Below are 25,089 nucleotides of genomic sequence, written 5' to 3' on the forward strand. Positions count from 1 at the left end.
GGCCCTTGGCTCTGGCAGCTTCCTGGCCTTTTGGCCTTGCAGTGGGTTTGTTTGTTCAGGCTTTTCCTGGGTAAGCAATCTGGTTGCTCTGGATTGTGTCTTTTGGAGCTAGCTTTTTTTTGAACATTAATTGAATTTAGTTTGTTTTACATCAGTGGTGGGTGCGGTGTTAAGTTCATGCTGAGATTTGGAATCTGAGTCTCATAAAATTAAAACCAGCACGAAATAACACGAAGTGTTACATTCCAAAAACTTAGCTCAGGTGTTTTGGACTATCTTACTGTCCTGTGTTTTATTGCATATTCACTGGAAGGACAACAGAATCCATAAAGAACACCATTTGATGGCAAACTTTTGCCAGTTTTTAAAGTTGAGGTCAGAACCTTTTTTTAAAGCACTGCTTCCTCTGCTCGGTTTCCTGTGTTGATTCAGGAGAAAAGCTGCCTTCTCTTCTAGCAGGGTCATCCCAAACAGGATAGATGAGGGATTAGACCCCTCATGCTGGTCCAAAACAAACTGGGGGTAGCAAATTGCACTTGTCTGAATGTCTTCCCTCTTTATTCATATCTCTTGCAGCTGGTGAAGTTGGGAAAAAGCATTTTTCTGGAAAGTATCTAAGCAAAAAAATTTAGATGCTACATTTAAAAAACGTAGCAAAATTTGCATTTGCACTAATTTTCCTGCAATTTCTCTTTCCTCTATGCAAATGTGGCCATTTTCAGAGCAGCTTGTGCAGCTGTCTGATTCTCTGGAAGTTCAAACAGTCTGAACTAGTAGCAGTTCCTTAACTTCAGCATTAACTCCTTGAAGTGAAGTGTAAACTGTGCTGAGCTTTCCCAGTATTGTTTTGCCATTTTGAGCAGGATAGTGTTGAGTGTGGAGCTGGGTTTATGCTATATGTTAGTTCTGTTGTGGTCTTTATAGTACCTGAACGCACTGTTTTGGTTTTGATTACATAAGGAAAGGACTAAAATACCTTTTCTTGTGGCATGGTAACTTCTTGGATGATTTCTTCACTTGATTTCTGTGACTATTTCTGTTTTCCACAAAATGAAATGTAAGATTGAGGTTTATATTTTGGTTGATAACATGGTGTTCTTGTACCACTAGAAGGAAACACATTGGGTTCTTTTTTTCCCCTCTAAGAGGTGGCAAGAGGTAGCTTGGCCCAAAGTCCCTGCAGTTCAGTGAGGAGCTCTCACATTTAGTCCACGCACCAAAAGCAGTGGGGAAGGGAAGGGAGGGCGTGGGAACCTTCTGTTCTTCACTTTTTCAAGAAAAGATGCAAAAGGAAGAATGTTTATTTTGTATGTAGCATGTCAGACGGCTCATTATAGAGTTTCAGACATACTATTCAGACACATGTCTGGTGTTGAGGCATGCAGCTTTCCTCTCTTTGAGTAAATATCAGCTGAAGATACAAGCTGTCCTCTTTAAGCTTCTGTGTAGGTTTTATTGCAGGGAAATTTTGAAGCTGAAGAATCGAGTAAGTACCTGCGGGTTTGACTACAAAATTGTCTAGAAGTGGAACACAATGATTTGTCGTTTTTGTTTATAACTGTAAAAAATATGAAGCCACTTTTTTTTTTTTTTCTATTCATAGTACTTAGGTTCTTTTAGGATGGAGCAGGTTTATGTATTGGTAAATATCTGACCATTCCAAATGCTGAGTTCAGTGTGTTTGGTCCTGAAAGGCACTGTGTGTAATCACAAGCACTGAGCTGAGCTGCATCTCTGATAATCTCACCTATTTCAGTGCCCTAGAGCTTGAAAACCCCTCCTTAGTTTTTTTCTTTCATGACCATTTCTTGAGTTCCTCTGCAATGAGAAATGTCATGTCTGCTTAGGAAAAACAATCACTAATTTACTTACATGTTGCATTTAAATTAACTAATTCTCTTATTCCATCTACATTTATATGCAATCAAGGAAGCCAATTTAATTATGCTCTCTACTGTAAGGCACCATAGCTTGTGAAACAAGGAGAAAATTACTTTCAGCTATGCATGTGACATCAAGACTTCCTAGAAAATTATGGTTTTAGTGAATTTCTTGCATTTTGACGCATTCAGTGTAAATATTGAGAGAAATATTAAGTAGTTAGGGAGGTAAGTAGCCAACTTGGAGTACTTTAAGGATGCTGAAATGCATATGGTAGTTTTGCTGAGTTTTAGGTTTTCAAAAATGTGAATATGAAAGAATATTTGCTCTAGATCTCTGAAGCAGAACCATCTGCAGCAACAACTTCCTGAAAAACTTGTGTCTTGTTTTAGTGGGAGTGAGAGTACTCAGCTCTGGATATTTTGTCCTGCTGTGTCTTGCCTTCTTCTTTATCTGTGGGATGCTTGTATCCTACATATGTGCCAAAATGGGAATGAATGAATATTGTGTGTGTTCAGACAGATGGAAATAAGAAATTTTGACTGAAAATAAAATCTTTGTTCCCCAACCATTTTGACAATATTACTACAGATTTCATTGCTTAAATATAACAGCTAAAGGAACATATTTTTGTTAAATGAAGTGTTCCTGAATTATTCTTCTAAGTATCTAGGACATTTCAATTGCTGCAGTAAGGAAAAGGATGTCCTTGTTTGACAGAGTCAAGTGGGGTGTGTGCAGGACAGGGAGAGAGTGGCCTAAAGTGTGACTGGAGCTAGGGCTGGGCAAAGTGATGGAAGGAATTGTGTCCTGATATTGTCCTGACACTGTTTGATCAGTGTCTGGCATTGAACACCTCTTGCTTCATCTTGGCCCTTTCCCACTGCTCAGGCTCTGTTCACCTTCCTGAGATGCCCTCAGGGAGCTCTTGGCTCTCCAGCAGGAGCAGGGCAGTGCAGAAGTTGGATTTCCTCCCTGCTTTCCCGTGTGCTGAGGGTGTTATTTAGACCTGTCAGATTCTTAGGCAGCTGTGCCTCATAGACCACCTTGTGTATGAGAGATGCTGCCTGCCCATCACACTGCAATGGAACACAATGTTGTATTTCTCAGCTAATCTCAAGTAGGATTAGGCAGATTTGTGTGTTGTTGTACTAAAAAAAAAAATAAGGACCCGTGTCTGTTGACTTAGTAAGCTATTAAAGTGAACGGGAGCGTTCTGCAATAAACTGTGGTGCATGAAAAAAAGTTTTAATTGATTTCATTCTTTAATTATTTTAAAGGATGAGATTAGAAAATGTGATTAACTCCCCTTGAGCTCTGCAGTAATAACCTTTCACTGTTCTTAACAGTGCAAGACTTGCACTGGGGATTAACCAGGCTCTTAAGTTTGACAGCCTAGAATGAAAGAATTAACAAGAAAATATTCAGCAGTGTTGAGTTTAGCAACAGGATGACACTGGATTCTAACAGCCTGTGAAACTGTCAGTGCAGCTCTCTCTTCCTTTGGATCTTGGGTGGTGTTGACTGTGTGCCCCAGAAATGTGAACCAGGACACTGCAGGAGTTAAATTTTTAAACCTTCTCATTGTTCTCTAATGTTTAAACTTTTTTTTTTTTTTTTCCTCCTTCACAGGAAATGACCTAGAGGCCTTACAAATACATTCGTGCATTTTTGTTCTGAGTCTGCAATTGAGGCAAACGCAGTCTGGAAGCACCACTTCTTAATGTTACAACAGAAACAACTACCTCAACAAACAGGGAAGGGGGAAGAAGGCTTGCAATAACAAACACTCTGGTTTTTAATAGCTTATATTTGCAAAGTCTTCTGTAAACAGTCCAGATTTTTTTTTTTCCCCTTCCAATATTAAGAAGAGACACTACAAGTAAACTGAGTTGGCAGACTGGATCTGTCAAGACATTTGAAGATATTTGATCTGCTGACATAAGGATTTGCTTTTTCAAGGAAAGAGCCTCTGCACTGCTTTTATAATCGCTGTTGATCGGTGGTTTGCTCCACTTTTCCTGATACTACTAATGGGAGAATTGTATTAAGGTATTGCTTCTAAACCTATTATTTGCATTGACAAAATTAACTTTTGTAGATGTAACAGCAAGTGACAATGTTATGCTCGTGAAGAACTTGTAGGCGATCACTTCTCTGCTCCAGGTGGCTTTTCTGCGTGCAGAGGGGATACCACGCAAGAGACAGAGCTTTGTTAAGACACTCGGGCTTGCTTTTTGAGTACAGTTTATAACTGCAGCAGGGCTGCACCGAACACTGAAAACACAGAGTCAGCAAATGCGCTGCCATTGCCACTGCTGATACAGATTATACAGACGCTTGCCTTTCTGAAATGCCTTTTGTGAAACCTATGTACACAGTCCTGCATTGTTACTGTACATAGATACTCGAGGAAGGAATTTGACAAGTGATTGTTAATTGAAGAACTCTCTGGACAAGCACTCACTTATGTATTGCTGCAGTGCACAAGAAAGCAAAATGGACTACAAGCGGCGCTTTTTGCTTGGCGGGTCCAAGCAGAAAGTGCAGCAACACCAGCAGTATCAGATGCCCGAGCTGGGCAGGACCCTGAGCGCCCCGCTGGCATCGGCCACCCCCAGCACCCCCCTGGTGTCCCCGGCTGCTGCGGGCGGCTGCTCCCACCCCGCCTCCCACACCACTCCCATCGCTGACATCCAGCAGGGAATCTCCAAATACCTGGATGCACTCAACGTGTTTTGCCGTACGAGCACTTTCCTCACAGAGCTTTTCAGCAGCGTGTTCAGGAACTCGCACTACTCTAAGGCAGCTATGCAACTGAAAGACGTGCAGGAACATGTCATGGAAGCGGCGAGCCGACTCACAGCAGCAATAAAACCAGAAATAGCAAAAATGCTGATGGAACTGAGTGCAGGAGCTGCAAACTTCAAAGATCAAAAAGAGTTCAGCCTACAAGACATTGAGGTAAGTTACCTTGGACTGTTTTTGCACAGTGAGTTGTGTCATTCCTTCTTAACTGGATTTCTCTTCAAAATCCCTTCTACACCAAGAGTTTTCTCCAACTTGCTGTGTATTTGTGGGTAATGCTGGTGGAAAAAGAAACTTCATTTCTTATGTACTAAGAGAGTACCAAATCATTTGTGGGATCTGACCTCCATCTATGTTAAATTAGCAATTTAGTAGGTATTTCTGTAGAGGAACCAACTAGACAAAAATTATAAACCATTTTCTGTTACCTAACATTTCTAGCAGTGTTATGCCATGGTATTCTAAATCAGCCTACACTTGCCTTGGAATTATCCTTTCCAAGGGGAAACCTGAGCACGTGGGAGTAGTCATCAGTGTTTCAGTAAAACTACGTATTAGTTGACTAATAATATTTTATATTTTATTTATAATTTATCACTCTTTAGAACGTTTTTGTCTTTCTGAGCTGTTGTAAGAGGAAAAAAAAACACTGTGTGAGAGACTAGTGCTGTAAAAATTTGTCATGATTTTACTATAATGTTCATATGCTGGCAGCAAGTGCCCAAGAATCAGGATTCAGAGAGCATCCTCAAATTCCCACCTGGGAAGGTCTGGGTATTTCTCCTCTAATAAACGTGTTACATAGCAGGCAGTGTTAAGTGATGATCACAGATAAATCCCTGGAGTTTTAAGTAGTTCCTTGTGTTTTGACATATTTCTTCACTTTGCAGCAGTCTTTGCAGAGTTACTCCTTCAGAACTACATCCTGAATGGAAAACTTACTTTAGAGTTCTCTTGGTTTTGGTTTAGATGTCAAGTAACTTTGTAAGAGTGAATATTTGTGCCTGTCAGGCATTATCTGCTTTCTCTAACTGCACCACTTCCAGGTGGAATCATTGAGGAGGATGCAATTTGTCAGTCACAGCTCTCCCTGCAGTTGTGTATGACAGTTCTCAGTGTTGTGTACTTGGTATAGGCTGAAGTAAAATGGGCTGTATATTTGCTATAAATGTCTTCTGTAGGCTAATATTTTTAAAGACAATCCAATAACATCACCTTTTAGCTAAAGCTACAGCAATGTATATAAAAAAGAGTGAGTTTTTGTAATTAATTGATCTTTAGTAGATGTGCTGAAAGACTTTCTGAATTAAAAAAAGAAAAAATACATGAAGCACTAGATGTGTTCTAGGGTATTTTGTGGCCTTGGAGCCATCTGTAGAACTGCTTTTGCCAGTGGGCAGGCAGTGGTGGGTGCTGGGCAGGCAGGGTTTGCTCAGCAGGGAGCTGAGGAGCAGAAGCAAAGCAGGGTTTGCATTGGGTGGGTGCGGGTCCTGCCAGCCTAAAGCCAGAGAAACTTGATTTAGTCCCAGCTTTACCTGGCCAGGCCTAACACTTGTTCTGGGCTCTGTGTGCACCTGCAGTGCTCCCTGCCCTCTGTGGTGGAGAATGCCAGCAGAGCAGCTGCCTCTGGGCTTTCCTGCCTGCACCTCTTGGGTTGTCCCACCACTTCTCATCATCCTTTTCTGAGCTCTTTTCTTAATTAAAACTGCATCTTGTGCATGGCTTTGAAAAAACTCAATATGCAAGATTGATGGGAACTTGTGTATAATGAGCCAGGTGTTGTGTTCTGCTTTGGCTTCAGCAGCAGCAGAATGCAGGGATTGGACAGTGACTCCTGTGCTTGTTCTGTGGGTCAGTCAGGCCTGGGGTGTAGGGGAGTGGATTCTGCAGCCACAGGGCTTGGGTGGTTGTGCCCCAGGAGCTGCTCACTGTTGGAATGGACCTTGGCAGAGGCCAGTACAGGAGTATATTTGTTTGTAGGTGATATAAGTATGCTGGGAAACCTGCTGAACTAAAAAATAATCTTGAACAAATGAGTTTTCCAGTTGGGATGGAATTCAGAGGGGAAAGCTGAATGTTGCAATATTTAAATAGACTTTTTCAGCCTCAGGAGTGGAGCCCACTGGGCAGCAGTTCTGGAGAACAGTCCTAGGGCTTGTGGGAGCTGTGTGTTGGGTAAGAGTCAGTGTTGTGCAGTTGGAAATAATAAATCAGTGCTGTTGCTGTTGTGCAAAGAGACTGCTACCATGTATTTAACACAACCCTAACCTGCAAGAACCATGAACTGAGCACTGAACTCCTCACTGGCTATTCTGGCCTTAAACACAGCAGTTCACATGCACAGCACTGCAGGGGCACTGGGAGAGATGGGGAGCAGCTGGAGAGGCAGCAGAGGAGAGTAGCAAGAGTGGTTAGACATGCAGGAACTAGGATATCAGAGGATAAATTGAAAAGGTGGACTCTACAGAAGGGGAGACTGAGAAGAAAATCAAAATTGCTCAGGTATGTGAGAAGCTGTCAGAACATGTCAGTGTCTGTTCTTCATGTCCATGTAAGGTGGAGCAAGGAACTTAAACTTCAGAAGGAAAGATTCACTTTAGATGCTGTGGAAATCCTTTGTAATGTTAGTGGAGCACTGATGTGGATTGCTACAAAGGGTAGGGAGCAGAGCTTACAGAACAGGTTAAACCTGCATCTCACAAAACTGACCGAGGTGAAATTGCTCCTTGCTAGGGACAGAAGGGTCACCTGGTGAGATCCTCTCCCATTATGCTTTTCTGGGATTTGAAGACTGAGCTGTTGATGCTGAAATTTCAGTTTAAAAAGTAGTTTGCTTTTTTTTTTCCCCCTGGTGGATAGAGAAGTTAACATTTCATAAAACTGCCAGCAGGATTAAAAAATTCACAATGTAAGCAAAAAAACATAAAGGGCTTGCCTGACTTCATCAGTTTACTGAACAGGGAGGTGATGGGGGAAGAGTGTGAGGCAGTGTAATTGTTCCCCTGGAAAATACCAGGAGGGAAATACAGGTGTATCTGAGGATGCTTTGTCAGCTTCTCTAGTGGGTGAGTGAAGGAGCTCCGAGCTCTGAGAGAGAACTGAGAGATGCTGAAACCCTGAGTGGCAGCTCAGCAGGGCCCTCAGAATGGCTCTGCAGAGGCTCTGATTTGAGGGATGGAGGGATTTGAGGGATGTTATGGCAGCAGTGGGAGGTGAGCTGTAATTCGGGCTGTAGTGGGGCACAACCCCAAATTCACGAGGAGGACACAAGAACGAGATTTTCTGTGTGCGAGCCCAGCTAAAGAAAATGTGATTTTCCTAAACCTTGCTTGACACAGGCTGTAGTTCTTGGGAGGAGTGAGAAGCCCAAACAGAGCAGGTTTGGCTTTAGGAATCAATCAGAGCTGTGGCTTTTGAGGTGCCACGTGTCTTTATGTACTAGTGGGCTCTGCCCCCAGGGAAGGCAATGTCAAGAAAACTTCAGTTTTGGTGAACATACCTGGCTTGAATTTGGACTGAAAACTGTTGTGCAACCTGGACTATAGCACCACGGGATAAGGTTTTTAATTTATTTGTTATTTAGAACAAAGCTTGCTAGTTCAGAACTGTCTTCCAGTACACCTTCTGTGTAAGAGGGTGACTTCTTTTGATCAAAGTGTGGTGACAGATGGGAGTTTGCCAAGGTTTCTTTATTTCAGAAATGCAAATGCTGATTTTTATTTTCTTCTTTTTCTTTTCCCCTTTCAACCACCTTTGAATTCTTGGGTATTCTGTGCATGTATGGGTGAGGAACAGCTTGGAAATCAGGGTAAATGAGAGGGTGTTTTCCATATCTGTTTTGTTAGCTGGGGAAATGCAGTAGTTCTGTGCTTCTGGTAATAAAAGCATTAAAGCAAATCTATAGGAAGGAGTAAAACTGGTAAAAGTAAGACTATTTTCCCATCTCTTCTGAAGCTTTGCAGAAGCTTCAGTATTGCAAAATATAAAGAATGACTTTTAGTTACACAGGGCTTGTGTATTGTCTTAGAAGTAAGTGGTAGTAATGAGAGGAATGTCAACGTTGCCTTCCTGTACAAAAGGAAAGCATGGATGGGCACCAGATATATTCTTGGATGCTCTGTTTTGTATTAAATTGAGATAATTTTTGGCTGCTATGTGTATAAAATAGCCTAAGATTTTTTTTTGAACAAGAATCTTGAGACAAAAATGTCTGAGTAAATATTAAATGTAGACTTTTCTTAGCAAACATAGTAAAGTCAGATTTAACTATTTTTAAAATTATTCCTTCCTGGGATTTTCAGGAATCGGCTCCAGACTCTTCTGAGTTGACAAACTGTTAGTAGCAAAAAAAAAAAATGTAAGACAAATTTTATTTTAATTGCTGCTTTTTAAAGTGCTTCACACTTAATTGTTTTTCTGCTAAATGATAGTGACCACTGCAGTAGCTGTCAAGATCAGATTATCATGAGTGGCTTTTAGGGTCACTGCTGGAAGAAATGAGTCTGTTGGGTTTCCCAAGTCTTGCAGCTTCTGCTGGAATCTAGCTCAGCCTGCAGGTGATTCCAGCCCATGGGCAGGACTTTGTCTTCCCTTGGAGGGATTCTGCTCATGAGATCACTCTTGGGAAGTGCTGCAGAGTGAAAACGAGTAATGCTCTGCCCACTTCTGGTAAGGTACAGGAAGGTTGTTGGCTCATAATGGGGCACACCAGTTCAGTGGCAGCCAGGCTGTGCCACTAAGGATGCTGTTATGGGAAACCACCAAATAATTCATTCTGCTTGTTTCAGGAAATAGCCAAAAAAAAAAAAAAGGAAAAAAAGAACAAAGTTCTACTGCATAAAATAGTACTTGGAAAACTGCAAGTGTTTGTACCAAGTGTGGAAGACTGACACTTGTTATTTGCTGACTTTATGACTGGTAGTGTTCTGTTTTAAGGAGTCTGTTGTGCAAGATTTTCTTGCTGGGCAATTTGTATGGCATCCCTGTTTAGCAATGAAAACTGGCAACTTTGTGTACACTTTGTCCAGTGGAATATTCCAAAGTTGATTGTGTGCCCTCATTAGGAGGATAAAGCAGGATGGAGTAACCTAACACTGCATCTCACCTGGTGCTCCCCTTTGGGAGGGAACCAGAAATCCCATTGCTTCCAAGTGCCTCAGCAGGTAAAGAGAGATTCCTTCAGGTAAGGCTCTGCTGGGGAAAACCAGCCTGATACAGGCCAGGGAAGTCAAGGTGGTGGAGCTGTGCTCTGTGGGACAAAAAGTTTGGAAGCTGAAGACCTCACTGTTTGTGCAATATAAATGAATCTAAAAAATGAAGAAAACATCACCCTCCCAAGGAAATCCCACTGCTTGCCACCCGAGATGATTCTAGTTCAGCTTTGATTCCTGCATAGTTTGTAGGGTTTATGTTTATTCTGGGCTGAAGGAGGAAAGTCACACACCTCTGCATGGAAAAGACATGGTGGTGTCTGTAACTGTGTAACACTGCATCCATGTGCTGATGCTGTTGCAGGGATCTCCTATGCTGCCCTGCACAGGGTCAGTGCCAGCCCTGCCTGGGGAGCTCACTGCCAGCTGCCCCTTCCCATGGACAAGGCAAAGCTTGGGCTCTTTGGCAGAAAATCTGACCAAGTGAGCTCTTTAAAGGGAGTTTGGCATCTGCCATTCATCCAGAGGGAGTGTTTAACAGTGCAAAAATCTTCCATCACTTTGATAGTAAAGCAGTTTAAACCATCCCTACCCATTTTGGAGAAACGGATTTTTTTCGAACAAAACAAAAGTTCAGTAAAGCAGATGTTACTATTTATCTTCACTGTTTAACATCTTAAGTTATAGGAATGTTGTGTGCTGGTTAAAACCTAAATTATTTGTTTATTTTGAGCATTATTCCCAGGCTGGGGAAACTTCAACCTTTGTACCTTAATTATTCTTTGAAATTTAATCGGCTTGAAATTCCTAATGAGTACTAGTTTCATCTTCCCCTGAGAACTGCCTTCTCCCTACACAGAAATAATTCAGATCACCAGTTGCCTCTTCCTGCAGTTTTCTTATAAATCTTTCTAATCTCATACCCAGGGAAGTTGGAGTTTTCTTCATTTTATCATTTGCTGACTGTTTTTTTTAATAAGGCAAGCTCCACTTTCAGAGGTCAGTCAAAGTACCAAAAATGTTTAATTTTATGCCTTGTACAAAGAAGGGAAGTGATTGAACCAGAATGGAATGTCAAAAGGAGTCTGGATGCAGTGGAAAAAAGCATTGCTACCACTGGTTCTTCTGAAGTAGATAGTAAATGCATATAACTGTTGGTGTGACTGGAGAGTCCTGCCAGGAAGATACATTGTGTCTGAATAGTTTTATTCCAGAAGAATGTAGCTGAAAATAATGATGATTTAATGGCTCTGAGGCATGATGGCTTTGTACATTATCTGTGTATTTTATGAATTATTCCTAAAATGGAATTCAAGTTGAGTCTTTTTTAATAAATCAAAGTCAAATACACATTTTAAAGCTCTTTGTGTGATAAACTTCATAAAAGAAACACTTTGAATAGCATTTTAATACTTCCTACAGTGAAGTGGAAAATCCTCCTTTTTCTGCAGCTCTCTAGTTTTACACTTGGCTGTCAGCTTTGTCCTGGGCAGGGAGTGTGGCCCCGGAGCAGACCGGTCCTGCTGGAGCCCTTGGCTCTCCAGGATGTCCCTGCGTGGTGGTGGCACTGCTGTGCTGGCACCAAAGTCCTGTGGCACAGCAGCTTTGCTGTGCTCGTGGCACTCGAGGTGTCCGGGTGTGTTTGGGCAGAGCTGGAGGGACCGGAGTGTGCGGGGGATGGGCTGCAGAGCATCCCCTGTCCCCAGCGTCCCCCTGTCCCCAGCGTCCCCTCTCCCGGCCCGGGAGCTCGTGGCTGCCCTGCCCTGGCCTGGCCTAGCCTTCCTGAGAATCATGGCATGACCCAGCTCAGTGCCGGGGCTGGCAGTTGTGTCACACAGTGCCGGGGCTGGCAGTGTGTCACACGGTGCCGGGGCTGGCAGTGTGTCACACAGTGCCGGGGCTGGCAGTGTGTCACACAGTGCCGGGGCTGGCAGTTGTGTCACACAGTGCCGGGGCTGGCAGTTGTGTCACACAGTGCCGGGGCTGGCAGTTGTGTCACACGGTGCCGGGGCTGGCAGGTGTGTCACACGGTGCCGGGGCTGGCAGGTGTGTCACACGGTGCCGGGGCTGGCAGGTGTGTCACACGGTGCCGGGGCTGGCAGGTGTGTCACACGGTGCCGGGGCTGGCAGGTGTGTCACACGGTGCCGGGGCTGGCAGTGTGTCACACAGTGCCAGGCTCAGCTCTGGGCACCCTGTGTGGGGTTTTGGGGCAGAAGGCTGTCAGTGCTCACTGCCTGCCCACGACCACTCTGCCTGCAGGGTGAACTGCTGGGCCAACTCCTACATTTTATGTTAATGTTTTAAAATGATTCGTGTTTTGTTGTTGCTGGTTTGGATTTTTATCAGAAATTCAGCCAGGTCTTTGTGCAGGTGGGTTTTGGTATTGACCTGGTCCCTGTGATAATATGCTACTCCCATTTTTGTGCTTGATTTTGCCAAGTAACTGAGCAAGCTTTTCGTTCATCGAGTAGTCAGAACTTGAGTGCAGAACTAAAGATTATTCAGGACTAGTCTGATGTTCCCTTCATTCATAGAAACTAATGCTCTCTTATTTTAAGTAAGTTGTTAAATTTCATATCTTGCTTACGATCTGAAGCATTATTTTAATAAAAAAAGATCAGAGTTTAACATAGTTCCTTACCCCAAACATCAAACAAAAAGGAAGAAGGGGAACTTCCATGAGCTTTTCTATGTGCTTGAAAGTGCTTTGTTTGTCTCCCACAGGTTCTTGGGCGATGTTTCTTGACAGTGATGCAGGTCCACTTCCAATTCCTGTCACAAGCTTTGCAGAAAGTCCAGCCAGTGGCACACTCCTGCTTTGCTGAAGCTGTAGCTCAGGAGAGGAAGAATGTTAGTGGGACTGGAGCCTCAAATATAAGCCCCACGAATGAGCTGGAAGATGCAATAAGATCATGGAGAGGAGCAGCAGAGGTATGGAGGTCTTGCACAGTAGATTGAGTGAAGCCTAAAGTCAGCCTGGGTGTCCTAATAAAGGAAGAAAATACCCGATTTTGAAGACATGCTGTGTGGCACAGTGGGTTTCAAACACTAAAACTCATTTTAGTCATGTGATGTTTGCATTATCTTTGCCCTGTGTAAAGTTTTCTTTGTGGTAGGGTTCTACATAAGGAACACACAAGCAGTGCAAACAGATTTTTGTTATTGGTATTGAACTGCCAGTGTTCAAATAGGGCAGATAGAGGGAATTAAAAATACTCAACGAGTCTTTGTGAAAACAGAACAAAATCTTGATGAAAAATAATCTAGGTGATGTCTATTTCTTGCAAATTTTGAGCATGAATTCTATTCTATACTTTAAAATCTTTGTGGTAATTCTTAACACTTTTGTTTTCATGCTGTTAAGGTTGATGTTACTTGATCCATCCATTGCTGCAGTGTGACCCATGTTAATTAAATGTGCCACTCTCTGGACTTGTACTTTAACAAACACTTGTCATCTGTGGAATCCTTACTTTGCCAGCCAAAACCAGCATTTTATAAAGACATCCAGTTTTAGGAGGTTTTCTGCTTTCCCTGGCACTATTGAAGTGTGCAGACTGATGGATGAGTGTGGGTTCAGACACAGAGTGTGTGTTTTCCCTAAATTCAGATGACTTGGAGCATGTGCTTTTGCAGCAGTCTCATTTGGCCCACATGGCTTGTTAGTCATCCTGACTGGAACTCTTGTCAAGGTCTCCATTTATCACTGACATCTGCAAGGTACAGGAAGGCAAATGAGTTACATGAATGCAGAAGGATTATGTGTAATTTTTACTGCAGCATAAATTTATTTCACTGGATAAAATAGGGATTTGGGAGTGCTTTAGGTGTATTACAGATAATTGTAACAGGTCTAATCCTGTCCTTCTTTGGCAGAAAAGTAGTTAATTTTATGTGTAATATAGTTAGCTTCTTAAAACTACTATTTCTAGAAATGCCCTGCAATTCCTCTAAAATTTGTTTAAACTGTGGTTAAAATTAAACTTGGCTTCACAGAATCAGGGACCTTAACTTTATTTTTTACTTTATGAGCAACCCACTTCACCTATTTCTGTTTTTCAGAAGTACCCATATTTCAAAATAGTTTTGTACAAGTATACTAATCAAATCCTGTATTAAACATACATGGGGAGGAGAGAGATAAAATACAGATTCTCCACAGCTCCAAAATAACAGTAGAAGAAACTTCTCAGTTTTTATTATTGACTGAAATAATTGATTTTGGAGTATTTGTGTGGGGCATTAGGATAGCATAAGAAAAAATGTGGTTTCTAAATAAATAAAATCTCTCTCTCATAATTGTAGATAGACTAATATAAATATTTTTCATAGAAGGAGATCTGAAATACTGAATCCTTGCCAATTTTTACTTTGGAGTGGAAGGCAATACATTGTTTTCCTATAAAATCAGCCTCTCTGGCAGGAGGACATGGCTGCTTCACAGTGAAGTTTAAGGTGATACTTTGTCAGTAGCTCAAAACTGGTTTTGCTCTTGAAGATTTACTTTGGGAAATGCAGTAATTCTGTCCATTGGCTGTAGTACCAGAACCCTCCAATTTGGACATCCTGCTTTAGAGCAAGACTTTTTCCTAGACTGGAAAATAACTCATATTTATTTGCTTTCCCCTGCTCAGTGATGTAGGATTTTAGAGCTTAAAGTAGATGTTTGGCTTATTTCTTGTTTTTCAAAATCATATACACAAAGCTATTTTCTTGCTGTCTAAGATGATCTTAGCACTGTGTGGCTCTTCTCAAATTGCACCCCAGTAATCCCCCATAACTTCAGGAAATGTATCATCCTGTGAACACAGGAGTGCTTGTACACATGACTGAACATATTTTGTGTTTATGCTGGAGTTAGGAGTCCGTCCTCAGGTAACCACAGCCATGGTGTGGTCTGTGTAACAGGATCCCAGGCCCTGAGAGGGAGCTGAAATAGCAACAGCAAACAATGCTGGAGCCAAGTGCTGGCCAACAGCCGTGTGCTCTGCAGGTTACATCAGGGTTCTGCTTCCAAAGCAGCAGCAGAAACTGAGGAAGTTACAATAAAGGCTCCTCTAGATCCTTTCCCCCAAGTGCTGCTTCTCATCTCCTCTAGAAGGTTTTAAAGTCTGTGGGGTTTTTTTGTTCTTTTTTGAAATTTACTTAAGCCTGACCTGGTTTAATTCTGACCTCCTCACCCGGGATTATTTTTTACTTTACAGGCCACATCTCGACTGCGAGAAAGAGGCTGTGATGGATGTTTGGCAGGAATTGAAGTTCAGCAACTTTTCTGCTCACAGAGTGTGGCCATCCCTGAACATCAGCTCAAAGAGCTGAACATGAAAATTGACAGTGCTTTGCAGGTGGTTTTTCAAGTCTGCTGCTTTCATGTGCATGTAGTACAGTCAGTGGGTCAAGGAGTGAAATAGGGAAGGAATGTGTTCCTGCAGAATTGTGTACCACAGACAGCACAGAGGTATTTGGGAATTACAGCTTTGCAGTCTTACATGATAAATGTATATTTGCCATAGAACTGAGTGGGGTAAATCCTTGTACCAATCCCTGTCTGTACCCAGACACAGTGACTGTGTCCTTGCTTCCTTGCTGATACACCTGTGCTATCTCAACTTTTTGTTTAATGTCAGGCTTACAAAGTGGCTCTGGAGAGCTTGGGTCACTGTGAATATGCAATGAAGGCTGGCTTCCACTTGAACCCAAAAGCAATTGAAGCAAGTCTTCAGGTAGGATTTGCTAAGCCTGCTCTTTCATCCCTCCTCACCTTGGAAATGGGTGCTTAAAATACAGAAATATTTGGACCCATATTAGGATTTTCTAATGTCTTAGTTCCTTCTGTTTGAGCTGTTCTTCTGTCCTTCAGGGCTGTTGCAGTGAAGCTGAAGCCCAGCAAACAGGAAGGAGACAGACTCCACCTCAGCCCATTCAGTGTGAGCTGCCCACTGTCCCTGTCCAGATCGGGTCCCATTTTCTGAAAGGAATCTCCTTCAATGAGTCTGCAGCAGAAAACCTGAAGCTGAAAACGGTAATAACTGCTAATTAACCACAGAATAAAGATGGGTGAGAAAGAGGAGAATTTATTAAAATGTAGAGAACTACAGCAATAGAAGTTCTGTGCCAAACCTGTGTTTAAAAGCCTGGCTTCCTGTGGAAACATGATGCTGATAACAGTGTAGGGCTACGCCTGTTTGTGATGACATTTTGACCACCTGAGCAATTTCAGTCCAATCCGAGAGAAGCACAGGCATAGAGATCTGGCAGGCAATGAAGCATCTGTGAACTTTTTGAAAATAGATGTGTTAGGTATGAAGAAGTACAGAGGGAAGTGAGGCCTTGCAGATTCCCCAGCCAGGTGATGAATGTCAGAGCCTTCATCTTCTTAGGTGCCCAAATAAGTCAGCCCAGCCTGATGCTAAGGGAGGTATTTGAAAAAAATACTTTGTAACAGAGCTCCTTTTGATATCACCTTACAAACTGGAATCAATTGAAAAAAAAAAAAAAAAGATATTATGGAGAAGTTAATTGTACTTTCAGTATAAACAAATGGAAAATATGTCCATTCAGAAGTAATTTGGGCAGTTTTAATCAGCACTTCCACTGTTTTTTTTTAACACCCCAGTTCCTTGCTCCTGAAATAATAAGTTCCTCAAAATGCTGCTTTTCTGTTGTCTTTGCAGTGCTTTTTGTAGTTTTGATTAAACTGGTTTGCAAGAATATAAGCAGAAATACTGTTTATGATTTTGGAGCAGTATTGTGTTCCAAACAGCAGAGATGATCTTCCACGGTTCTGCTCTGCAAGGGAACTCTGCATTGTAGCTGTTTGAGAAGCATGTAGAACAATGAGAAATCCCTGCAGAAGCATTGGTGATACCATTTGTGCACGGTGTGTTTATTATTTTTGCAGCACACAATGCTGCAGTTGATCAAGGAGGCCGGATGCCATAATGGACTCACACCCCGGGACGACTCTCCCGTGACTGAAGTGCTGAACCAGGTCTGCCCTTCCACGTGGAGAGGAGCCTGCAAAACTGCTGTGCAGCTCTTGTTTGGCCAGGCTGGACTGGTAGGTGACTACCAATAGTCTGAGGAAAACAAAGGTTCTGTAAACACCTTGAAGAGAAACTAGATATTTTGGAGTTTAGAAATTCGTTTGCAGTGTCTTATTCCGTGCTGCTTTATTTTTAGTGCTGCAGTGAACTTGATTGCTGAGCAGAATGTGTCCTTGTGGAATGGGAGTCTGTAGGTGGTGTCCAGAGTTGACAGGAACAGAGGAATGCACCAGGTGCTTCCTGGTCTGTGTTTCTAGAGACAACACAGGACATGGAACTGCTGCTTCTTTGAGAAATAGAAATATTTTCAAATTTATAGATGATCATGTTAAAAAAAACTAAGGATCCAAACACACATCTATCTCCCTCTCAAATTAACTTCAAAACCTGTTATTTTTTCATTTCCTCTCTGCTTTGGAAGCTGAGTTTCCTCCCCAGCATAACCCAGCAAGTCTCTGCACCAGGTAATGCTACCTGGCATCTCCAACAGAGGACAGAGCAATTAAATGCCTTGCTGTAGACATTCTTGTTCTTGAGGGGAAGAAAACCAGTGGAATTTACAGTATTGAAGCAGCTGATAAAAATAGATGCTTGGAACATACCCTGATAAGAAAATGCATTTGTGCTGCCATGACTAATTACTGCAATCTCTGCACTTAGTGAAGTGTTCCTGCATGACATGTAGGCTTTTTGGACTACTGAGAGTAGGGGAAAAGCCTGTGCCTTCAACATAGGAAGGAAATGCAAGAATAAAGGTACACTGTAGCCTGTGATAGTTTTGTCAAGTATTTGCATTGTCTCTAACCTACAGTGATTTAAATGTTTCTGGTTCATTGTTGATTCCTTGTTCAAGGTGATGGGAGACCATGAGGGCTTCATAATTAATTTGTGATTAAACGACACAAATAGCTGCATATTTTGTAAATTTGTTTTTCAGACAAATCACACAGCTGGTTAGGTGACCTAGACCTTCCATCCTAGCAAATTAAACCATGTGGTTTTGGTACTGCTCAGAGGTTCTCCAGTAATGTTGAATGATACATTGGAAATGATGAATTTTCCAAATACTTCTACTTCAGCAGCCCTTTGATACTAGAGATCAGATCTTAGATATTCCCTTAATATTAAATGCCTGGTAGAGAAGTAGGTTAAAATTATACTGGAATTCAACTGACTATTCATATAAAGGCAGCCTAAAAGCAAAGGTGCAGACCATCACTGTCATAACAGAGTAAGCCTGCTGTCAGTCCTTGTTTCACTGAGGTACAGGGATGGAAGGACAGGAGATGGTAGTGCTTTGTCTGAGAAGTTTTACAGGGAGGCATAAGAAGGTGGTGTCTTTGCAGGGGGAGAAACTGTGGAATAGTAGGATTTATCATATTTCTACTTAGGTGTTTTGAAGGAAAACATGCATTAAATATTAATAAATACAAGGAGGACTGGAAAAAGGATATGGTTAAATGGGATTGTGTCTTCAGGTGCCACAGTTGGTGGTAGGATGCTGGGAGTCAGCAGTGAGGTACAGGAAATGAGGCCAGGGAGGAAGGAGCTTCTCAGCAGCCCTGTGGGAGTGAGCTCTGATCCAGGAGCAGTTCATGGCTCCTGAGTGTCTGGATGAGGAGTGCCTGGGAGGATGCTGCACCTTCCACCATTTCCTTTCCAGGGGGTTTCAGTGTTGTGCACACCCAAGTCCTGCCCCGAGGAGGTTTGAGGAGTGGCATGAGGCACATTTGGACTCAGGAATCTGGAAATCTGCTGTCCCCCAGTCTAGACATAACGAGTTAGACCTGCTGGTAATTGAAGCACTGACATTCTTCAGGTTTGTCATCACTTTTGGAGAGTGTCAGCATAAAACTTACACGTTCTCCCAAATGACAGTGCTGAGCTATGGAGTTTTACTTGTGTTGAATCCTCAATGTCTCCAAAGATTTTTGCATGAACCTCAGGTTCTGAAAGTAGCAGGCTTCACTCTTCAAAGACACATAATGAGCTGTGCACATGACAGAAGACCTGCAAGCCTGCTCTGCTTCATTCTCACTTTGATTTGTTACAGTTTAGAGGGGTGTGAGGGTTGAGGTTTTTCTTTATAAGTTATGTGCCATCTTTTTTTGAAACATCCAATTATGCTTGTATGTAGCTTCATGCAGTGACAAGAAATGGTAATTTGGGTCTTTAGAGAGTTCTTTGGGTGGAAGGGAGAGAGGAAGCACCTGTAAAGCAAGAACAATGGATGAGTGAGGTACAGGAAGCTGTTCTCTAAGAACCATCAGGCAGGGAGGGAGGATGTGTTTATTTTAAGTTTATTTTGTGAAGAAGGCAGATAAATGAATCATGGCACAGTATTATGTAGGCTGTGGCTGTCTGCATTCATTCACAATTGTGTGGATCTGTATCTTAAATGCCCAATTTGAACAAACATTACTTGACAGTCTCACTGTTTTTAACCTGTGTTGCCATGTACCTTTTAAGAAGTGACTCATTAAGAGTGGAAAGCACAGTGAGTTGTGACTTAGTTTGCTTGGTTACTTTGGGCTGTAGTTTTTTAACATAAGAACTAATTTGAAGTGTGGATTTTCAGTTCTTACCTTAGCATGTATATAAGAATTGCATTTTGAGATTTGGGTCAGCTGATGAAATCTGCATATTTGAATAAAAATAATGTACATTTAAATAGCTGAATTCAGAGGATGAGCAGAAATAAAATTTCCAATTGGCCTCATGCAAAGAGGTTAACAAATAAAACTCGGTTTTTTTGTGCTAGTAGATCTTTCCATAGCAAACACCAACATGGATTGCAGGAGCACTAAATCCCCTAGTAAAGTTTAAATCCCAGACGTCCTGACTCTGATAGATGTTGAGGAATGTAAAGCTTTTTGCAAAGAGAAGAAATGAAGGTTTCTCCTGGGGGAGGAACACCCCAACAAAGCCCAGCCCATGGGTACCAACCATGCACCAGAACCTGGCACAGGTCTGCACAAATCAGAGTTTTACCTCTGACTGCAGGTCTGAGGTGCAAACTCTATTTTTCTTTGGAGCTGAGAACAATCACTCCCGAGTTCACTTCTTCTTAACACAGTTATAACTGCAATAGGGCTGAATTGCAGATGACCCAATTAAATAAAAAGAAAATGTACAAACACCAAGAAAACAGTGCTGGGATTGCCCTGTTCCAAAATGAGAAGTATTTTCATGGGTGGATGATAGTGTGGCCTTTTGTCACCATGTTTAGACACGTTTAAAACTGAATAAACCTGGGGAAATGCTTAGAGTCAACTGAAGGAAAACGAAGGCCTTATGATAAAATATTTGAAAGGTGGGAAATAATTATGTTCAGTTGTTCTTTGTTGAAGTTTTGTTGAAGTGAGAGAGGAAAAACTCAGCATTATGTTTCACATTTTTTCATGCCCAGTAACAGACAACAGGACCAATGTAGGTTGGGTGATGGCAAAAAAAGTCAGTAATGTCCCTTGAGGCTCATTTATACCAGAGGACTTTTACCATTTCAAGGATAAATGATACAGCTAATCTGTGAGTCTCTGAAGCAGGAACTGCTGACTGCTGCCATAAAGCTGCTGTTTCAGCATGACCAAAATAGGAGATTATGGAAATGATCAAAAAGGCCAACCCACGCAGACTGGACAACAACAGAAAGCATGAACCAAATGTGGAACTTATTATCACTAAATTAAAGGTTAAATGAAGCTGAAGTGAATCCTTTCCTTTTCCATTTGTCTAAAAAGAAAGGTTCATGACACAATGTTGATTTTCAAGACTTTCCTCTTCCATATATCTTCATGACATTTACAGATGTCACAACATCACCAACAAACTGAACAGTCACTTCTCTTCATTTAATCAGGAATTAATAATAATACAGTTTCATTAGGTAGAATAGAGAAACGTTGGTGTGGAATTTTATAACCTTAAAAGGGGGGTGGTGGTGTATGTTAGGAATTGTGAAGGGTTTCTGGCTGAATATTATTTGTCTGTATCATACCATGCACTACAGTTAAGTTATTTAAAACATTTTGCTGAGTAGGTGTTTGGAGTTCTTAAAGTAGTAACTGTGCTAAACTCAAAAATAAGGGCTGTTGTGTGGAGCCACTGAGAACTACCAGCTGGGAGGTAGAGCAGCTGGTAATGACATAGTGATACATTACTACTATGTAACTGAGAAGAATTAAGTCCTTGAAATACAGGTTTCTGTACTAAACTAATTTTATATTAAAATAGAAGTAAATTTACAATGATTTCATGAGTTGGTTTGGTTTTATTTGGGGTTTTGTCCCTGTAGCATGACTGGGAGGTGAGATTATTAGAGCTTAACTACAGGGTATAAAATAACTAATAAAATAACTAATTCTTATTTTTCTTCCCTTTTATTTGCTAGGTGGTTGTGGACACGGCACAAATTGAAAATAAAGAAGCCTATGCTCCTCAGATAAGTTTAGAAGGATCAAGAATTGTGGTGCAAGTTCCTTCAACTTGGTAAATAAAAATACTGTAGATATTGTATAAAATCTACAAAATATTGTACATTGTGACTGAAGTATATGGGGAAAATGGTTGCAGTACAAATGGAAGAGAGAATGTGCACAATTATGGCACAGCTTCCTTAAGTTCCTCTATCTGGACTGGTTGAACTCCTCCATTCCTGAGGCTGTTCTTCAGCTGCCTCTGTAGGATGCATGGCAAGTGCTGGGGCACTGAGACTTGAAAGAAATGTAAAAGCTTGATGATAAAAGAGAAGGTTTCAAGAATAATAATCTACCAGTAATAATCTGTTATGGTCTGCCCTGGCAGGTCCCAGCTGTAGCTCAGGAAGGCCAGGAATGGGCTGAGTTAATGTGAGAGCCTTTTCTTTCTTCACTGGGCTGTTCTTGAGGTGCTGTTGTGAACCATGGACCTCTGGGCTCCAAGAGATGCTGTTCCTACCAGTTTAGGTCACTGTCTAGTAAATAATGGTTGATCTGCAGTTTGTGAGGGTTTCTTCCCGTTCAGAGAAGTGGGAACAGGAAGCAATGGCAGCACTTGTCTCACCTGGGAGGAGTCCGTGTTAGGAATTTCAGTACAACACATTTCATTCCCTTGACTCCTGACGGAGGCAGCTGCTCCTTACACTGGCACCCCCAGGAGGAGGAGTGTCCTGGTGCAGTGTCCCAGGGGGAAGGAAGGAAGGAAGGAAGGAAGGAAGGAAGGAGTGTTCAGGTGCTGTTTCCAGAGGAAGGAAAGGAAGGAGTGTCCAGATGCTGTTTCCAGAGGAAGGAAAGGAAGGAGTGTCCAGGTGCTGTTTCCAGAGGAAGGAAAGGAAGGAGTGTCCAGGTGCTGTTTCCAGAGGAAGGAAAGGAAGGAGTGTCCAGGTGCTGTTTCCAGAGGAAGGAAGGAATGAGTGTCCAGGTGCTGTTTCCAGAGGAAGGAAAGGAAGGAAGGAGTGTCCAGGTGCTGTTTCCAGAGGAAGGAAAGGAAGGAAGGAAGGAATGAGTGTCCAGGTGCTGTTTCCAGAGGAAGGAAAGGAATGAGTGTCCAGATGCTGTTTCCAGAGGAAGGAAAGGAAGGAGTGTCCAGGTGCTGTTTCCAGAGGAAGGAAAGGAAGGAGTGTCCAGGTGCTGTTTCCAGAGGAAGGAAGGAAGGAGTGTCCAGGTGCTGTTTCCAGAGGAAGGAAAGGAAGGAAGGAAGGAAGGAGTGTCCAGGTGCTGTTTCCAGAGGAAGGAAGGAAGGAAAGGAAGGAAGGAGTGTCCAGGTGCTGTTTCCAGAGGAAGGAAAGGAATGAGTGTCCAGATGCTGTTTCCAGAGGAAGGAAAGGAATGAGTGTCCAGATGCTGTTTCCAGAGGAAGGAAAGGAAGGAGTGTCCAGGTGCTGTTTCCAGAGGAAGGAAAGGAAGGAGTGTCCAGGTGCTGTTTCCAGAGGAAGGAAGGAAGGAGTGTCCAGGTGCTGTTTCCAGAGGAAGGAAGGAAGGAGTGTCCAGGTGCTGTTTCCAGAGGAAGGAAGGAATGAGTGTCCAGGTGCTGTTTCCAGAGGAAGGAAAGGAAGGAGTGTCCAGGTGCTGTTTCCAGAGGAAGGAAAGGAAGGAAGGAGCGGCCCCGCTGGGCGCGGCTGGTGCCGGGGCAGCGCCGCCTGGTGGCGCTGGGCGGTAGCGCGGGTGCCGAGCCCGCCGGGTCCCGCTCGGGCACATCGCCCTTCCCCCGCCGCGGGGCCGCGTCTGCGGCGTCGCCTCCGCACGGACCCTGCCGGGATCAGGCTTCGGCACGTGCTGGGTCGTGGCAGGCTCTTGCCGTATTCCAGAAATGGATGTTGTGTGTTTGGTGTTCGTTGCTGCTGTGCCTGAACTGTGTCTGCTGAAGAGCTCTTGTGGGTGATGATTTCAGTACACTGCTGGATTAGCTCTGTGTTCCACAGCAGGCAGAGACTGCTCAGGCTGCAGCCCAGGAGCCCCTAGGCATTGCCATGTTGTTCTGCAGGAGTGCAGCAATTGGCCTTCTGTATTCTTATGGCAGAATTGTTTAATGTAAAAAATGAGCATTTTGATTTCTAATTTAAACTTAATGATGATAGGTGTCTGAAAGAAGACCCAGCAACAATGTCTTTGCTACAGAGGAGTCTGGATCCGGAGAAGACTTTGGGGCTGGTGGATGTGCTCTATACTGCTGTATTTGATATACACAGGTGGAAGGAAGGAAGGTACATCTCTTTTCTAGTTCAAACTAAGCTGTTGTTGTTGAATAATCTGTGCCGAGGGATTTGATAGTGCCAGCTCATCAGAAGGGGAAAGTCAAACTGAGAGTGAGACATTATTAATCCCCATAGATACCTTCTGGGTACATCCAGATACAGGAGACTGCTTAAAACCAAATCAGCAACATATCTAAGGCTATAAAAGTATTTGCTTCTCTCTTGCAAAAATACTTGACTTATATTAAACTGGTCTCCATTTAGGTCTAGAAGCACAACTAAAATTTAAGGAATGAAAGGTATTGCAAATATGAGGAATAATTTGCTTTGTTACCATAAGAAGTAGGCTGGTGGGATTGGCAATCTTTGGTGTTGTTTCTTTCTTGAACTATTATTGAAATACACATTTTCCCCCAAAGTACAAACTCAGTTCTGTGTTAGGTGGTTTGATATACATGTTTTTTGTTGATGCAGGGAGCAAGCTTTGCCTTGTATTCAGATCCAGTTACAGCGTGAGATCTCAGACTTTGGGAGCCAAGTTGACATGCCATCGGGGAATGGAAGCAAATCTTCAGGGGGTCTGCAAAAGACATTCTCAAAACTGACTTCACGGTTTACAAAAAAAACTTCCTGCACCAGTACAAGTAACACAGGAAGTTACTCAATCCCCAATACACCTTCCAAAAATGTCTTCATAAGTTCCAGCTCAGAGGAGAAAGCTAAAATGCCCACTACCATGGATGCACGGTTGCAGAACATCCTGAACATTGGTAACTTCCCTCGGAGCGCAGATGCTCTGCAGCCAGTCCAGAGCACCAATAACCAGCTCGTCAATGGCTTTCTAGTGGAAAGACGGGACAGCTTCTTCAAACCAGATGATGGCAAGGATGACAAAGGTATGAATTTACCAACTGACCAAGAAATGCAGGATGTTATAGATTTCTTGTCTGGTTTTAACATGGGCAAGTCTCAGCAGACTTCTCCGATGGTGAAAAGAAGGAACTCTGTTGCATCCTCTACAGCAACAGAACAAAAGTCAGGAGCAGTTCAACAGCAGCCACAGTCTGTGTCTCACACCCCACTGCATCCTCCTCAGCAAGGCTTGTCCCAGCAGCAGTCCCAAAAGCAGCAGCAGCAAATGCAGTATTACCAACACTTGCTTCAACCTATTGGACCACAGCAACGTGTACCTGCCAAATGGCTCAGTAACTCTTCACAGCAGCAAGCCCCGGCTGTTGGAACTGGATTGTCTCATATAAATCAGTGGAACAATCCCGGTTTTTCAGATTTAAGCTCTGATTTGTACAGCTTGGGTCTTGTGAGCAGCTATATGGACAATATGATGGCAGAGATGTTAGGACAGAAACCACAAGGACCTAGAAACAACACATGGCCAAATCGTGACCAAACTGATGGAGTGTTTGGGATGTTGGGAGAAATCCTGCCTTTTGACCCTGCAGGTGTGTGTCTTTTCCTTTATTATGCTTTTTGTAAGAGTCCTTTGTAAAAGAATACTGTGAAATATTGCTGGCA

General features: G+C 42.7%; 1 protein-coding gene across 3 annotated transcripts in view; it reads left to right on the forward strand.

Moving 5' to 3' along the window:
- Positions 1-25,089, forward strand: part of GARRE1 (granule associated Rac and RHOG effector 1) — a 60,139-nt gene that overhangs the window by 24,721 nt on the left and 10,329 nt on the right. For all 3 annotated transcript variants that reach the window (XM_088171813.1, XM_014881807.2, XM_088171814.1), the window contains exons 2-10: positions 3,514-4,845; positions 12,565-12,771; positions 15,045-15,185; positions 15,468-15,563; positions 15,701-15,862; positions 16,742-16,900; positions 21,277-21,374; positions 23,440-23,565; positions 24,031-25,016. In XM_088171813.1, coding sequence (XP_088027939.1) covers positions 4,351-4,845; positions 12,565-12,771; positions 15,045-15,185; positions 15,468-15,563; positions 15,701-15,862; positions 16,742-16,900; positions 21,277-21,374; positions 23,440-23,565; positions 24,031-25,016 — 2,470 coding nt within the window. In that variant the 5' untranslated portion in view covers positions 3,514-4,350. The remainder of the gene's footprint in view (positions 1-3,513; positions 4,846-12,564; positions 12,772-15,044; positions 15,186-15,467; positions 15,564-15,700; positions 15,863-16,741; positions 16,901-21,276; positions 21,375-23,439; positions 23,566-24,030; positions 25,017-25,089) is intronic.

The sequence above is a fragment of the Sturnus vulgaris genome, chromosome 12, assembly GCF_052056855.1.
Source record: "Sturnus vulgaris isolate bStuVul1 chromosome 12, bStuVul1.hap1, whole genome shotgun sequence".
Lineage (NCBI taxonomy): Eukaryota > Metazoa > Chordata > Aves > Passeriformes > Sturnidae > Sturnus > Sturnus vulgaris.